General features: G+C 34.4%; 1 protein-coding gene across 1 annotated transcript; it reads right to left on the bottom strand.

The window, feature by feature from the left end:
* Positions 1-13,205: 13,205 nt before the first annotated feature.
* On the bottom strand, positions 13,206-17,368 carry LOC111716341 (calcium-activated chloride channel regulator 1). Its single transcript, XM_023491779.1, has 2 exons — positions 17,091-17,368; positions 13,206-16,186 (listed from the first exon to the last, which is right to left on the bottom strand). The coding sequence occupies exons 1-2, from the start codon at positions 17,241-17,243 to the stop codon at positions 13,238-13,240; spliced, it is 3,102 nt and encodes a 1,033-aa protein (XP_023347547.1). The 5' UTR covers positions 17,244-17,368; the 3' UTR covers positions 13,206-13,237.
* Positions 17,369-17,575: the final 207 nt, after the last annotated feature.

The following is a 17,575-nucleotide window of genomic DNA, read 5'->3' as shown; positions in this document are numbered from 1 at the left end:
AATAAATATATTCCCGGACTAGAACTATTTTAAATATTTAATCTTATATAAACTTTATAGAAGTAATATGGCGTATAAAGTTAAATGGTGTACTGTATACATTGTAAATAAAAGAATGTTGTAAAACAAAACTCTTTTTCAATTTTTTATGAGCATATAGATAACAAATTTGTGCCTTTTCTTTAAATAAAACCCCCCAAAAAAAACAATCAGAAAAGAGGTAAAATGTTCATTTTTCGGGGGAAAAATCCGATCTTTGTGATATCTTTATTGGAAATAACAATACGTATAAAAAAGTTATTTTAAACTTTTTTAAAGAATCTACAATTGGCACTGAAGCCATTTAAATCAGAATAGCAACCCTTTTTATACATATAAAAATATGATGATAAAAAGATTAGAAAGCCTAAAATGGCTTGCGAAATAAAGATTGCATACTTTCTATTAAATTTGCAACAAGCCAATTGTGCATTTTACAACTTTTAACATCTAAATGTTACAGTCAGATACGTCCAGCCGCCCGAGCCGGTCATAAACAAGATTTTCACTTTTATATCTATAAACATACATAGGTCTTCATTAATATATTTTTTTACACAGCTATATAAACAACGAAACTGAGTTTTGGCACAAACTTCAATTTTCTCATCCCTATATCTCTGCAACTGGATGGTGTAATTCTTTGATATTTCAAACTAAGATTATTTTTACTAGCAGATTTTATATTTTGAAATATCAATGGTTCACAACATAGGGTTGAAAAGATATATAGATAAGAAAATTTGATTTTGTGGCAAAAACTCAATTCCTTTATATTTGAACTCTGAAAGTTGCGATCTTTAATCGATCTCATTTCGCAGATTTTTTCCGGGCAATTGTTCAACTTCAGCCAGCCATAAAACTTCCCTGGGGTCATGTGAGTTGCCTCAAAAATGTTGAGCTCTATTGTTTCATCTGTGTTTACGTTTATGGGATACAAACAAACAAACAGACAGTCAAGAAAAGTATTATATATTGATGTTCTGCTGATCATGTATTATATTATCACAAGGGGGTTTAATATTTTCTGATTACACCCCCCCCCCCCGCCGTAGCCTGTACTCAGGACACCAATTCATAACAAAAATATGTCAAGGCTGCTTAAATATTTCTATATATTTCCCAGCACTTGAATATTTGTAGAAACTAGATGGCAAGCCAACCCTGATAAATAGGTTTAGATATCTTTTCCATCTATTTCTGAATGTACAGGGTAAAAAAAACGCGTAAAAAATAAATGATATTAAGCAAATACCTACCTGTATTATTGTATAGCTAAGAAATCAACTTAAATTGAGTGAAATAGGCCTGTGTTACTGTGTACATAACACAATTGCTGTTTTTCATGGTTATTAGACTATTTTAAATAAGGGTTTCCACGAAATAACCATACTTTTTGCGCAAAATTTGAGTAATTTTCGGGCAAATATTTTTTTTGCGAACTTTTAACTATGAAGAGCGCAACAAGTTTTGCGCGTTTTTACCGGAAGTTTTGCGCAAAACGTATTTTTTACGCAAAAAGTGTTATTGCGAATTGACCAAAATTGACAGATTCAGCACTAAATCAAACAACTGAAGGTTTATTCCAAAAATTTGCCTACAAATAAAGCACGATTTTGCTGCTCTCAATTGTTTACTTTTAGTTACAACATCTTCAAATTTAGAGAGAAAAAATAATAAAATTTGAAAATTGAAGACGATGCATAGTTTTTATAATTGTCTGAATTTTTGTATGATGTTAAACTTTGATATTACAAAGTTTGACTACTTCTAGTCGAATGCATATGATTTAAATATCAAAGTTTGACTACTTCTAGTCGAATGCATATAATTGAAATATCAAAGTTTGACTACTTCTAGTCGAATGCATATGATTGAAATATCAAAGGTGTATACCCACTGAGATAAAGACAACACTGAAACTTAGTCATCAAATTTGGGATACAGTCTCGACTTTGAAGTGTCGCACCTCCTTGGTCTTTGTATTTACCTCACCAACTCATTGATACTTTTTATGTAGGCCTGGACATATACAATTTAAAAATGCTTCGAGTCTGTTTCTAATGAGTAATTCTGTTTGAAATGAGTAATTAGCAAAATATTGCTCGACTTTGTGTGAGATCGTGCACATCTTGATTTGCAGTGTGCATCAGGTTGCAAAATAGAGTTTTAGGCAAGTAATCAGTTCCTTTTCAAGCATTACAATTATATGCAAAAAGTGCAATCTCCTAGATAACTAATTTATACAGTTTACACCTTTATTCAACCTTTTACTGAGAAATTGCTCCGCAAAATTGCGCAAAACAGAATAACACAAAAGTGCTATTTTTTGCGCAAAAATGTAGCGCAACGAAAGTAAAAAGTTTTGCGAATTTGATAACTGTTTATAACACTGTTATTTTGGTTTGCAGTGCTATAAAGTTTTTGGACAGAAATTTTCTCTTTATCGAGAAGGTTCAAGCCTTTATAGATTATATTTTGTCCCGAGCTTTAGGTGATTTTATGAAACTATAGTGCACTGATTGGGTTACTTATGAACCTCAGCCTATTTGGTTAAGTTTAATGAATCATAAAATCAAAAAATAGGATTCATGAAATAAGTTAGATCTGATTTTTATCTATTTGAATCTAATGGTCGTGTTGCAATTGTTCTAAAATTTAAAAAAAAATCAAGGAACCAACATCGAAACCCCTCAAAGCTCAGTCGGTCTCAGTATTTGAAAAGAGGAGGATGTCGATCCTAAGCGATAAAGAGGCTTTAGAAAGTGTTGAAGAAAAGAGCCACCCTCTGTATGCAAAGAGCTGGAACCAGTTTAAAGAGTATTTCCAAGCTGAAGAACTAGAAACTCAAGCGCCGAGTGAAACCCAGCTTCTTTCTTATTTCAAGTATCTTAGAGTCGAAAAGAATCGAGCATCTTCATCTTTCTGGAACTTTGTACTCTATGATTAATAGCATTGTCAAGGCTAAGTATGGGAAAAAGCTTCAGGAGTTCTACCTAAAATCCTTCAACGGTGATATAAAAAAGAAAGCTAACATTTTTTACAAAGAAGACTTGCTACTTTTCTTTCGTTTTGATTGAAAACGAAATCCTTGATGATGCTTCCTGGCTGGTTCGTAAAGCTGTTGTGGTTGTTTCCTACTTTGGAGGGCTGAAGTCATGAATCTGAGTCTAGAACATGTTGGCATCAATCCCACAAGATTAAGAGTCTTGGAAAGCCTGATATAGAGAACTACACAGATCTTCTGCTACTGCAGCTGCTGATGTTGGTGCGACCCCAGTGCAGATGACCGATTCTTTGAATGGAAATCAGCGAGGATGTCCCAGGAATACATAAGCACAAGCAGGAATGCTGTTTATCACATGGCCACATGAATAATGATGAATCTACTCCAGCAGGAGAATGTGGTTTACTGCAACCAATGAAAGAAGAGCCAGCAATTATTGATTCTCAAGATTCTTCAGTAGGACAAGATATCATGAACAGCTTCTCACTCAGAGACTCATTCCATGCAAGGCATGGATATAGCATAGAATTATTCAGAGCAATTAAAGGGTCATTATTGTGAACACACTGCAGGGAAATATGAATAGGTAATGTTTGAAAAGAGTAGAAATGTTTTTTGTAGTGTTTTCATTGTAATAAATATTTGAATGTTTTTAATGTAGAATAAAAAATTTAGCATAAAAAAATCTCAAAACATTCTTTAAAAAATCCGGGAATCAATCAAACTTTATAGCACAGTGCTATAATATACAACCAATTTAACATTATTGCACGATGATTACTTTATAGCACTGCTATAATGAAATTTAGCATTAAGTGAGCATGCATGATAAAGTGCAGAATAGTTTCATAAAATCATAACTTGTGTCTTCAAGTCTTCTTTCTATCAAAAGTTTTGGATCTCACTCATAATAATGACTTTCATCCTTTCGGGCCATTAAAAACTAAAATTAATGCTTTTAAATATGGCCTTTCCTGCTATTTTTGTCTTCTATTAAATTCCTGAAAAAGAAAGAAAAAAGATTTTCGGTGGATTTTCTTCCTAAACATTTTTTACTCTCACATCTATTATTATACTAAGAAACCCAATCAAATTTATTTTAGAAACATCATTTTAACTTGTCGATAAAGTTAAAATTTTGTGAAAATCCTGACTTGCATTTTCATCTCCTTTAGAAGAAGACATCTTGACATCTAGGACAGTGAAAATAAAAAATGTATAAAAAAATATTATTATGAAATGTTTTATAATTAATCTTTACAAAAAAAGTTTGAACTATGTTCTGTGAATTTAGAGGAATATTTACAAAGCACTTGAATGTGACCCCTTTCCAAACCTACCCCCCCCTCAACCAACTAATCATCCAAGCATCCAAGCATCCAAGCATCCAAGCATCCAAGCATCAAAGCATCCAACCATCCAACCATCCTCCCATCCAACCATCCTCCCATCCAACCATCCAACCATCCAACCATCCAACCATCCAACCTTCTTACCATCCAACCATCCAACCATCCATCTATCCATCATGTTTATCTATGACTGCCTGTAGTGAAAGTGTCTCATGGTCGCAGTATGCTCTTGGTAGATTTTGATCAAAAATTCACTGAATAGTTTTCAAGGAAATATAGGCACACCACATTCTTAGATGTCATCCCATATTTGTTCAATTGTGTAATAGCTTATAGTCACATTTGTATTCTGCCACTCTCTCAATCATACATTCATACATTTATCATTTCATTCATTGGTTTCAATATTTAAAAACGATTCCGCTTCATTCATTCTTTCATTCATCCTTGCTTTATTAATTTTTAAAAAGTATTGGTTTTTGGTTCAAATATTTAAACACTAGACACTTAATACAGGACATTGGACACTAGACACTAGACATTAGATACTAGAGAATAAATACTGGACACTAGACACTATATACTAAACTAAGCACTAGACATTTGATGCTATAGAGAATAAACACTAGACACTAGACACTAGATCTTAAATACTAGAAAATAGAGACGATACTAGACACTAGACAATAAACGCAAGACTATAGGCACTAGATTCTAGCAACTAGACACTAGACAGTAGACACTAAACACTAGACTCTAGAAAGTATACACTATGCACTAGACACTAGACACTAGACACTAGACAATAGATACTAGACACTAAACACTAAACACTAGACAATAGACACTAGACACTAGACATTAGAAGCTAGACTGTATGTTTTTGTATACTAGAACTAGTATGGTCCAAGCAAGTGCCTGACTAAAACTATTTTAAGGATTTAGATCTCTCTAAATCAAATTAAACTCGTGCTTCAGTAATATCTAGATACATAGCTTCCATTTTATGGTTACAGGGTGTCCCAAAAACATAGCTAATAATCTATGCTTGCATGGTGTCTCAGAATAACTAGCTCATACTTTTTGTGGATACAGAGTGCCCTATGATAAATAGCTCACACTTCATGATACAGACGTACTATAGAGTGCTCACACTTTACGTGGATACAGAGTGTCCTATGATAAATAGCTCACACTTCATGATACAGACGCACTATAGAGTGCTCACACTTTACGTGCAGATACAGAGTGTCCTATGATAAATAGCTTATACAATAAAAAAATAAAATTCCTGGAGTTCAAATGTTTCACTAAATCAAGCAACAATTTAACTATTTTAAAAATCTTATTAGCGATTAAAAATAATATTTAGTTATTTTATTTTTTTTATTTGTAAAACTTTGCATATTAACCGTTGTCCTGGGGACATTCTGTACTTGTTACGTACACATAACAACGGTATAAAGTTCGATAATTGTCGTTTTGATTTGATATATCAGATTTAGATAATATTTGTTTAGATAACAAAAGTAGTTGCACACAATTTTATCGTCTTTTGAAATGAATTAATGCGTAAATTTTACATAACTGTCCCAAGGGACATTGAGTTACTTAACCTGCCTCTGTTGGGGGAATCATAGGTCGGTAATGTTGGTCAAAAAGCGGAAAAACATTTAATTCTAATTGTTGAAAATAAAAAACCTTAAAACAAAGGAACTAAACCCCCGCCCCAAATTATAATTTTCTAATCCATATATCTCTGCAACCTGATATTGTAAACCTTTTTTACGTTTGAGTTTGTGGCAGGTTTTCAGTTCCCAGGTTTCTTACCTCCCGGAGAAATTTCCAAGTGGAACAAATAAATATTTGAAATTTTGGGTAAGAATAATCTAAAAAACAAAACAAAAACGGTCAAAAAAGATTATCAAGGAGTGAAAGGGGGAAAGAATAAAAAATAGAAATGTTAAAACATATTTGGCACTAAGCTTTTAGGGCGCTTCGCGCCCATATCATCTTTTTCAATTGTAAACCTTTTCTCTTTGTATACATTGTAAAACAAAACAAAAAAGTTCACGGATTTTATACATAAATCGATTTTTTTGGAGGAAAATTTTTGAAATTTTGATCATTTATAAACCTTCTCAGGGGATCTTGTGGGGTCCCACGCAAAATTTGGGTCCGATTGGTTCAGCTGTTTGGACGTTTATTGGATACAAACAGATAGACAGACAGACAGACAAACAAACAAGCAAAGTATATATATAAGAGCTCAAGAAATAGATGGTATTGTTGCACTTCTTAAAAATGCTAAGTGCTCAAGTTAAAGTGCACCCCTCTTGTTAAACCTAATTCTCCAAGACATGTTGCACAGTTTAGACAAACTTTTATACAGACCATAAAACCCGTCTTTTAAAGAACTAAATCCTGGGATTGGGTGGAGGGGATTTAAACCAGGGTGCATGTTAGGACGGATTTACCCCAGATATGTAGGATGGATTTACTTCAGTTGAGTAGGACGAATTTACTCCGAATGGGAAAGATTGGTGTACTTCTAAAATGGATTTGCTCCGAATGGGAAAGATTGATGTACTCCTAAAATGGATTTGCTCCGAATGGAAAAGATTGATGTACTCCTAAAATGGATTTTCTCCGAATTGGAAAGATTGATGTACGCCTAAAATGGATTTGCTCCGGATAGGAAAGATTGATATACTCCTAAAATGGATTTGCTTCGGATGGAAAGATTGATGTACTCCAAAAATGGATTTGCTCCGGATGGGAAAGATTGATGTACTCCTTAGATGGATTTGCTCCGGATGGGAAAGATTGATTTACTCCTAAAATGGATTTTCTCCGGATGGTAAAGATTGATGTACGCCTAAAATGGATTTGCTCCGGATGGAAAAAGTAAAATTTCTCTAAATGGGAAGCATGAATTTACTCAGACTTGAAGAATAGATTTACTCGAAATTAAAAGGACGTATTTACTCCTCATAGGAAGGATGAATTTACTCTGGACGGATACGTAGGATTGATTTACTCAAGGTATGATTGCTCTAGAGTGTTATGACAATATTCCTTGGGAATGTTGGGACGTATTTTCTCGGTGTGTTTGGTGTTATACCTTTTTAAACCCTGGAGAAAAATAGGACTTATGCGACTTTTTGCCATAGATACAAAGGGACAATTCAATCCGAATAGGACATATGCGACTTTTTGCCATAGATACAAAGGGACAATTCATTCCGAATAAGTAGGACGAACGGATTGACATCATATGGAAGGGATTAAATTTACATATGATTTTATTGAGACAGATTCGATTCGGATTGTTTTTTTTCTCGTTTTTTTTGTATTTTAAATGCTAAAGCTCTTTTTATACATTTTTTTATTTTTCATGTATGTGTGTATGTTACCGAAAACAGGCCAAAGTGTAACAATTAGAAAGATATAACAAACATAAAAAATTACATGATTCAGATTAACCGTTTCGACATTGCATGTCGTTTTCTGACGAAAAAAAATCCATACGGGCAACGCCGGGAACTTGGGTTAGTCAATAACTATACCCATGGTTTAGACCTGATACAAATTGCAACCTGATGGATCAAATCTGATCCAGAAATTGCACGGAATTATAATTTTTGCACAACCCCGGCAAGAACTATAAAAGCTACGGCAGCCTAGGTTCGGATGTTTTACCGACGAAATAATGCAGGTTCGTTTATTTCATCTCATTTTTTTAAATTCAATTTCGTGTAACAATCCTTAGAATTCTTTCAGGAGCAAAATCAGACCCAGATTAAGTAAACAGGTTTCCGATATTTTGTTCTTATTTTGAAAATCTCATAAAACAGTAAAAGCTAGATCTTCTTCGATTTTTATCTAAATGATATTTGCGGATAAGTTTAAGCTTGAATGCTGAAAAATGTACAGGGTGTCCCACGAAACATAGCAGTTGAAAGACGAATTGAAGTTCGCCTTTTATCTTTGAATATGATTATGGCATTAAGTAAAATTCTTGAACTAATAGCCATATTCCTAAGTACTAGTATTTTTAAAATGTGGTCTACCTTTTTTTCTTTCAAAATTAGCCAAGATATGAAGACTTACGTTCATAATTCTTAAATTTTGTTTTATCTATTATCAATAAAAAAGATTTAATCCGAACGAAACCTTGTTATCTCCGGTAATATTTAGAGCAAAAAAATGCAGACCACATTTTAAGAATGCCAGGACAGGGAAATTTGTGATTATTGTTTCAAGAATCATATTTGTAAAAGTAGATTGAAGAATAAATGCCGCAAATGATTTCAAAGATCAACGACGACCTTGAAATCGATATTCAAATGTCATGTTTTGTAGGACACCCTGTATTTTTGTTTGTAGAACCAATATAATTTTTATTTCAGATCTAGAAAACATTATTTTTGTTTACAATTAAGAGAAAGTTCATGATTTTAAACTATAATTTAATTTTCCAGTTTTTTTACAACCTAAATATTTAATATTTTAATACTTGAATATATATTTTTTTGGCAACACAAAATAATTTATGTATTTAATATGAACGTTTTTGAATGTTGTATTCGTTGATTTTATCTTTCACTATTCTTCTAATCCAAAAATTGTGTGAACAAAATATGCTTTAAAAGTTTATTTTGAAAAAGATATTAGAAACATGAATAAATCCGGAGAAAACTTTATAAATTGTTGATAAATCTAATAAACACTTTGTTTGTTGTTGTTGTTTCAAGCAATCCTCTACTTCTCGGCTAGGACACGTAAGGGGACCGAGCGACGCGGCATGTCAGGGGACTGAGCACACCGGCCCCCTTTATGTATGCAAAAATAGTTATATGGACAGGTTTACCCACAAAGGACGCTATAATGAAATCCATGAAATATGATGATCAGAAAGTTAAATTTAGGCTGCTGTCTTGAAAATAGTTATAAAGGCATAAACTGAATACACTAGCTAAGAAAGGCACATGATGACAGCTGCAGAAACCGTGAATGTAAGATATAAGATTTGAACATTCTGTACAGTCGTCTCTGAATATATCCACGATGAGGGGGGATGCGCTGGGACTGTTTAGGTGGGGGGAGTGCAGAAAATATTCCAAAGTTACCAATCTATTTCATCATCTGTGTTTATGTACTGTGTATTATATTAGCAGCTTTAAATATTTTAAAGATGAATCTCTATTTCTGTAAATCTTGAACCCCTTGTTAATTATATGTTAAACTGCTTTGTAAACAAGCCACAGTTTGTTTACCTTTTAGCTTCTCCCAATTTGCTCAAATCATATATTAACAATACAGGGGGTTTCCGAAAGAAAACATTAATAAATGAAAATTTCCCACACAAAACATTTTTTGTGATTCAAAAAAAAACATGTTTGTTTCTAAAACTTCGTAAAAATTACAAACATGTCTATTGCATATTTTGCGCGCGTCTTCTGAGTTGGCATAAAATATTAAATAAATAAAAAAGCGAATGAAAAAAAATTCTGGTGGTTAAAATATTTCTGGATGCTTGGTATAGTTTGATTATCCTAGATATATAGGAGACAGGTGCTAATCCTAATCCTTATCTTGATAACGCTCCTTGAAACTAGGACATCAAACAGAACCTTGATGGACCCCTTTAGATAAGTTTTAGGGACCCATTTTCAGCTCATTTAAAGACTTTTTAATTCTGCTCAAATTAGCTTGTGTAATATTTGAAATTACCATGAAGGAACTCTATATAAGTAGGTGTTATTAGATCAGATTTACAACGGATCCCTTAATCAATGAAATATCTCTTTAAAATCTCTTTTAAAATGAAATAGTTTCAATTGTGATTTCTCTAAAAAGTGACTTGTGGATTTCTTTAAAAACACAATGTAACTATTTTTAAGCTAGAAAATCAACGATATCTTCCGCATTTTTATGGGTACCGTTGTGAATCAGTAATGCCTCTCTGTAAATGGGAAGTCACTTAAAATTACAACAAAAGTGCCTAAAAGAGCCTCTAAGCGTTATTTCAAGTGACCCACCAAATAACCTTGATCTGATTAATAATGTTGAAATTTTTGACGTTTTTTTAGGTTCAACAGTTTCTGATTCTAACAATTCCCATATGTTTTTCTGCCGGAAAAATGCGCAAGCCACTTTTATAGGGAAACCGCAGTTGAAAATAAACAGTTTAAAGAAACAATAACATTGATATACAATCCATACTTGATCAGACAAAGCCTTTAAGTGTACTGTTGTAAATCTGGCCTTGTCATCTTTGCATGATATAATGCTTACAATTCCTGTAAGTAGATGTTTTTTATAAGATTAATTTCTGGAAAATAATAAACAAATTTTACGAGTAGCAGAACTTCACACCAAATACAGTGATATTCATTTTATTCAAATTTTAATGTCATCATGAACATTTTTCAGATATAATTTCAAGAATTGTAACTAAGACATAAGAGAGATTTGTCTTCATAAATTGAGGGGTAGTCCGAAAAAGAGGTTGATTGACTTTAGGACTAAAACTTTAGACACCCCCTGTAGAAAGCTAACAAGAAAAATGTTAATTGTGCAAAGCAAGTTAACTGTTAACTTACAAGACCTTTTTATTTTGGGGAATTTTGAATTTAAAGTAGAAACGTAAAAATAAATAATTAGTTATAGTTGTTCTTCAGTATATATGTATGATATATAACCAAGGAAATGAGTGAAACCATTGTTAAAAATATGATATGTTAATTTTAAAACAAATGTATTAGTCTACTCTGTGCCGGGCTGTAGGCTCATGTATAAATTATCTAAACAAGCTTTTTAAAATAAATAAGAAACCGTCTGAAAACAGAGAATAAGAACTTAACATTCAATGGACAAAAATAAATATAGATTAAAACTGATTGTTTAACAGATATAACAAGAAAGACAGAAGCCCCACACGGCCCCCCAGGGCGGATAACGCCTCGAAATCGAATGGTTTTGTGAAGAAAATTAAGGGGGACAAAGAAAAAGTTTATTTAGATCTAAAAGAGTAAAACAAAAGGACAGGGCGCTAAAAAGGCTTTCCGAATCATCGAATTTTGGAAAAAATAATGTTAACCATTTAAAAATGAAAGGTTACTGACTCCGATTTTTTTATTTCTTTAGCAACTATACGTTTTTTAACACAAGAGAAGCAAAACTAAAAAAATAAAAAAACATTAAAAACAATTCCTGTGTTTCATGTTCATACTGTCTATTCGAAATCATAACTTGAGTCAAACTGTTATCTTCCTATTCCAGAGCTTTATGGGTCTCCCTGTACTATTTGCATGTAGCATCATGTTATATTGACTCTCCCTGTAGTTGTACATATATGTTTTAATCAACGATGCATGAAATCTTAAAATTTGAATTGCAATTTGTTTAATTACTTCTTGTTTAATTGCTTTTGCCAAATCAATTTCAATTCTAGGGGGGTTTTCTTTGGATTTCGAAAAGGAAACACAAATGTAAATATCAAATATTTTTCCCTTTTAAAAGAAAAAATAGTTAGACAATTATTTGTAATTTTGAACTGTATACAAACTACAAAACTCGCTTTAAAATTACGAACATGTGTGTTCAAAATTATGAACAGATTGTTACAGATATTTCACAAACTTTTATATTCCTATCATTATTTATGTAATTTAGAATGGGACCTGCGCATTTCTGTTTTAGAAAAACATAAAGGAATTATCAGAATTAAACAATTTTATACCGAGAAAGGTCACTTGAAATTATGCTTACAGTTTCTTTGAGTGTTGAACAATCATACAAACTTTGTCTTTAATTAACTCGAAGACGACTTCTGCATTTCGTCGATCAATTCCGGTTTTATTTTGACACCCTGTACTATTTAAACATAAATTAAAGCATTAAATTAGATATCCCGTAATATCAAGCATCACATAATATATATATATGTAGGATCAACGAGGTTATAGTGTACAGAGTGATGATGTACGCTAATCCTTTACTAATTGTATAGGTTCCCGAGAGCGTACTGCTTATTTGTTTGTTTAAGATGATTCTGGCCTAACCTATAGTGTATTAATATTAGTAAACAGTTGTAAGTGTACAGTACAGCTAACTGAGCACACAGGTAGAGAACTATCCTCCCCCCCCCCATAACGATCTAAAGCTTAAATACGGGTTTGTGTCTCAAATATCGTCTTTGAATGGTGTATTTAAATAAGTCGGTCAAAAAAAAAACAAGCTTAAAGTTGCAGGGAATTGTAAACTTAATAAATTCTGTAAAGTCTTCTCATCTTTTTGAGCAACTCTGTACATACTATATATGTCTGTCTATATATATGTAGAACTAAACTCGATCACCAAACATGACTTGAATAAAATCTTTAACTTATTGATACACTCTAAATTTTAAATGATAAAAATAAGACTTTCAAAAATAAATTTTAATTGTGTAAACTTTTATCTCTTTCTCTATGTTCTTCAGACTCTATTTCAGTTGTTTTTTAATCTTAATTTTACCAATCAAAATATTTATTTTAAATTGACAATTCTTTAGTGGCCAAAATTTTCGAATTAAAAGTTAAATGAAAACAATTTTATCGTTATCAAAATATTAAGACATCATAATTCATAACATGTTGATTTTATTGCAGTGTGATAATTTACTCATCTTAAGTTATAATTACAATAATAAAAACAAAGTTTAAAATTAAATAAAAATTGTGATATTCTAGAAAAATGTATATTTAACAAAAGAATGAATATAAGAATACAAATATAATAAAATTTTAAAATCAAATAATTCTATTTACAATTTCTAAATCCAGTTGAGAAATTAAACAAGAGAGGCATGAACTGTTTTGTTCGGAACTGCTGGAGGAACCTTTCTAGGTTTAGGTTCAGGACGGAGAAACTTCTCTCGTACGTCCTGATAGGACGGAGTCACAACCTGGAGCGTATCCCCGACCATCTCATGGTCGCTTCCGCTCACGGACACAGAGCAGTCCGTTGACTGTCCGACGGTGAATGTAGAATTTACAGGAGAAATTGACGGAGAGTTTTGAGAGTTTTGTGATTGGATTTTTTGATGAAAATATCTCAGATCTTCCTGATTTGGAGTTTTGGAGGATATTTTTACATGATATTGATCACAGAAACGCGCGTTGTTATTTGTAATCTCTTGTGCGCTTGCCTTCTGTGGCGATCTGAGCGCATATTCAAGCATTTCTGGAAGATCATAACCGCTCATGTAACTGATTGAATTCCGCATATAACTCTGATCATGGCAGAGGTCTGGCAGGGAAGAGTTATCTTCAGAGTTTTGATCCGTGTTGATTTTCCTTCCACAGACTCCGAGACGACGGATGATGATTGTGAGAATGATGACGATGATGATGAGGATGAACGAGATGACCCCTGCGATGATGTACATCATGGATTCAGAATGAATAAATGATTTCAAGGGAAGAGTTTTACTCACATCCTTCATACTCAGAAACTTTGTTGTCGAATCCTCTGTTGTTGTTGTAACCGGTTCCTTAACATAAACAGAGATAATATTGGATACTTCTCCTCTGTTCCCAGCGGAGTCAAATGCAACAATAGCGTAGTAAAACACCTCCTCCGGCCAGGGAACGCCCACTGTACATCTCTGCTCCACCCCCTGTACGTCTGGGCTGGGTACAAGAGAGGAATGAACTAGTATTCCCTGTTCAGCAAAGTTCTCCTGGCTCAATGCTTGTCTACCAGTAAAACATCTGATTTCATATCTAAAAGCTTGGCCGGCGTTGAAATCATTTCCCGGTGCGCTCCAGGCTAGAGTTACAAACAGGGAATTGTTAAAATAATTTGCAAGTTTAAAATCTGTGATTCTGGAAGGGGGGAGGGAGTCCCTTTTCTGAACCAATCCTGAGGAAACAAAGAATTCTGAGGTTGAGTTTAGGTAGAAGGAGGGAGAGGTGGAATACCTCCGGAAGGACTCTAGCGGGATCTGAGGTTGGGTTGGAAAATTTGATCCTCTGGCCTCCAGACTTAATTGATCAACCTTCTTTACATTAATGACTCCAGCAGTTGCATTGTTCACAGCTTCTACATACACGGAGTATACTCCGGGTACATCGGAGAACTGGGAGAAATATCCGGAGTAAATCCCGTCTCCGGACACAATATCCGGGTATCCTAATCCATTGTCTAGTAGCTCAACCTTGGTGATTGCATCTCCAGGTTTAGATATCACAGCAAATATTTGAGCATTGAGAACTGGAAGACCAAGCTGGTCCAACTTTGCATAGATATAAACAGGCTGATGAGGCTCATCCGTCATCCTTGTCCAGGATCTTAAACTGATCTCTCCTGATCCTCCGCTTCCCCAACATTCAAGGATCATTCTACGATCCCTAGCTGCCGAGGCGTAGAACTTGATCCTGTAGCTCCAGACCCCTGTCTCCCTGGGACCCCGGAGAGAAAAGTAAACCAAACCCGCGTCAAACTTAGGAAAGGAGAATATTTGACCAGAGGGAGATTTAATCTCAAAAACATTAATGTCCGTTGTGTCATCCAGCAGAATTTGAAGCCATAGATCAGAACTGAGACTAGGTTCCACAACAAAACTTCCTTCAGTATCCAGGGTTTCCAAGCTCTCCATATGGAACTTTTTACTGGGGTAGGAATCTGACAAGCTAGCCAGGGCTAAACTCACATCACTGGTTATATTTAGAATATTTTCATTCTCATTGATCATATAAACGGGTCTACGGCTGTCCAAAGATTGTCGGCTAAACTTGCCAAAGACTATCCTCCGAATGATTGGATTGGCGCTCTGCTCGAATTTCATTAACTGTGTGTGGTTTTTGTCTGTGACAGATGAAGATAAAATGATTATTGTGCTGGTGTTGGTAGCCAAGTCTCCGGCAGCTGAAAATCCGCAAAAAATGCAGGGCTCAGAATCTCCGGAATCCGGAGCAACCCGTCTGGGTATCCGGTAATGTAATCCTTCTCTGTTTCCACCCACTACCCTGGTTGCTTGAAGATGGATTGTAGCTTCAGCTCCATAAGTTATAATCGCTAACTCAGATCCCTCCGGAAGAGCATTGATAAACTGAAAGGTACTGGATAGGATTGCACTCCATAGGTTTGCCATACCCTGAGATTGTTCAATAAGAAGGATTACTCTCTCAGTATCAGACGGAACTACGTATTCAATTTGAGACCTGGAGAACTTGACAGGCTCATTACCAAGAAACTGATTGAGGATGGTTTGACGACCAGGATTCTCAGCACAGAGCAGGTTTTGTTTAGTCTCCGCCGCGGAGTCATAACTTGAGATGGGACACAATCCTCCGCCGTTTATCAACTCTTCCGCCGTACATCCGGCATTACGAAGCTCTCCTAATCCTAGGGTTCGGTTCTCAGGGTACATAGGATCTGTGCTATATCCAACCTCGGAAAAAATTCCGTATCTCCATCTGGTGAGTTCAAGTAAGGTTTGGTTCAGATTCTTTTCTTGTATATCAGGTGTTTCTGTCAGAAAGGAAAATGGAATATATGTTTTTAAACCTTGAACATTACAGCCTCCGAACTGTTCAGAGTAGGTTCCGGAGGAGAAGACTGGATGGGAACCGGAGATAAGGATTTCCTCCGAACTGACCCGTCCCTCCGAGGTTTTAATTTCCATGGTACACTCTGTATTTCTCCAGGCAGATGGGATCTCTACTCTATATCCGGAGACTAGATCGGAGCCCCCGGAGAGAAGATGAAACTCCTCCGAGATTTGGTTCAACAAAACCTGAAAATAAAAAGGTGTAAAAGTTTACAATCCAACATAAAAACAAGCGCTTAATGTTATAAAAGGGAAGGGATAGTTTGCAAATGAGATAAAAGAAAAAAAGGAAAGAAATAAAAGAAAAAATTAGATGATTTTTAGAGAAATATTAGGAATTAGAGGGGGCAAATTACAACTGCGACTGAGGGCATAGAAAATATTTTTGAACGGATGTTTTGGGTTTAAATTATATCTTGTTCATTCGTGACAGATATATATTAAAGTTTGAGCAGTAGTACCTTCAGGCGGGGGGGANGGAGAGAGAATCCAGACCCGTCTTTGCAAATCTACCATTTGAATGATAAATTCGCATTGGATGCATGAAACTCGCCATTTAGTGCAAGACACTGACTTTTTTGCAAACTAGTCCTTCATTTTGCCAAACATTTGCTGATGCTAAGATTAATAAATTTGAAAGTCATAGTCAATCATTTTAATGCTACAGTGGCTTTTAGATCGAAAATAAAACCCTAAAATTCAAATCATACAATAATTATACATGCTATACATGTATGAACCAGACAACTATGGAATATGCACACAAAATTACAGTGGCGCATGTTCATTTAAAATCACAACTTAAGTTCAAAATTCGTCAATCCATTCCACAGTTTTCTGGTTGTACGTATGTCTTTATAAATAAAAATAAAGAAAAAGTGAAAAAAAACCGAAGCAATATTAAATTAAAGCGAAATGTAAAATTTATATTTTATGGAAACTTAAACAATCATGAAGAAATGTAATTTAATATTACCACGGAAATAATTTTTTAAACAATCTGAGATCATTAAAGATTTAATTGGATTTAAACTGAATTTAATTGATGATCCATTGTAAACAAAACTAGATATTTCAGAAATCAAATTACCTCTAAATTTTTAATTGCTCGTCTGCACAAATGTCTGGGAAGAGATTCCGAAATTTTGACGGAAATAATATTATTTGAATCTATTTCACTAGCTGCCAAGCTAGTCCTACTGCTTACAGCAGAGATGATTAGTAAATAGCTAAACAATTTCATTTTAAAGTGTTCTTTTAGCTTAGCACAGCATCACAATGTACGTCTTTCCCCTTTGAGAGCCTGTGACTTACTGAAGACTGGACTGGGTCTGAAATGACTGACTGACCAGGAAGGTCCGAGTAAGCGGACGGTATACGGTGTGTGTGGTTTCGCGGATTTTGCGGTTCAGACCGCCGGTAATATCAGGACTCTCCGGTCTTTCGTGGATTTCCTATCACGATACACCTAATCATAATAAACGCGCAGTGGACAATTTAATAAGTAAGCCGGAAATTGGACCTTTGAAGTTTCTCTTGATCCCCCCCCCCCCCGTCCGTTCAAAAGTGTGTGTG

Source organism: Eurytemora carolleeae, unplaced genomic scaffold (assembly GCF_000591075.1).
Source record: "Eurytemora carolleeae unplaced genomic scaffold, Eaff_2.0 scaffold1776, whole genome shotgun sequence".
NCBI lineage: Eukaryota > Metazoa > Arthropoda > Copepoda > Calanoida > Temoridae > Eurytemora > Eurytemora carolleeae.
This window is presented reverse-complemented; position numbering and strand designations above follow the sequence as displayed.

Excerpts from the sequence above, each read along its gene's own strand:
- LOC111716341 (XM_023491779.1), bottom strand. The coding sequence starts at position 17,243 with ATGAAATTGTTTAGCTATTTACTAATCATCTCTGCTGTAAGCAGTAGG. Across the intron at positions 16,187-17,090 it reads GAGCAATTAAAAATTTAGAG|GTTTTGTTGAACCAAATCTC; the intron begins GTAATTTGATTT and ends TTTTATTTTCAG.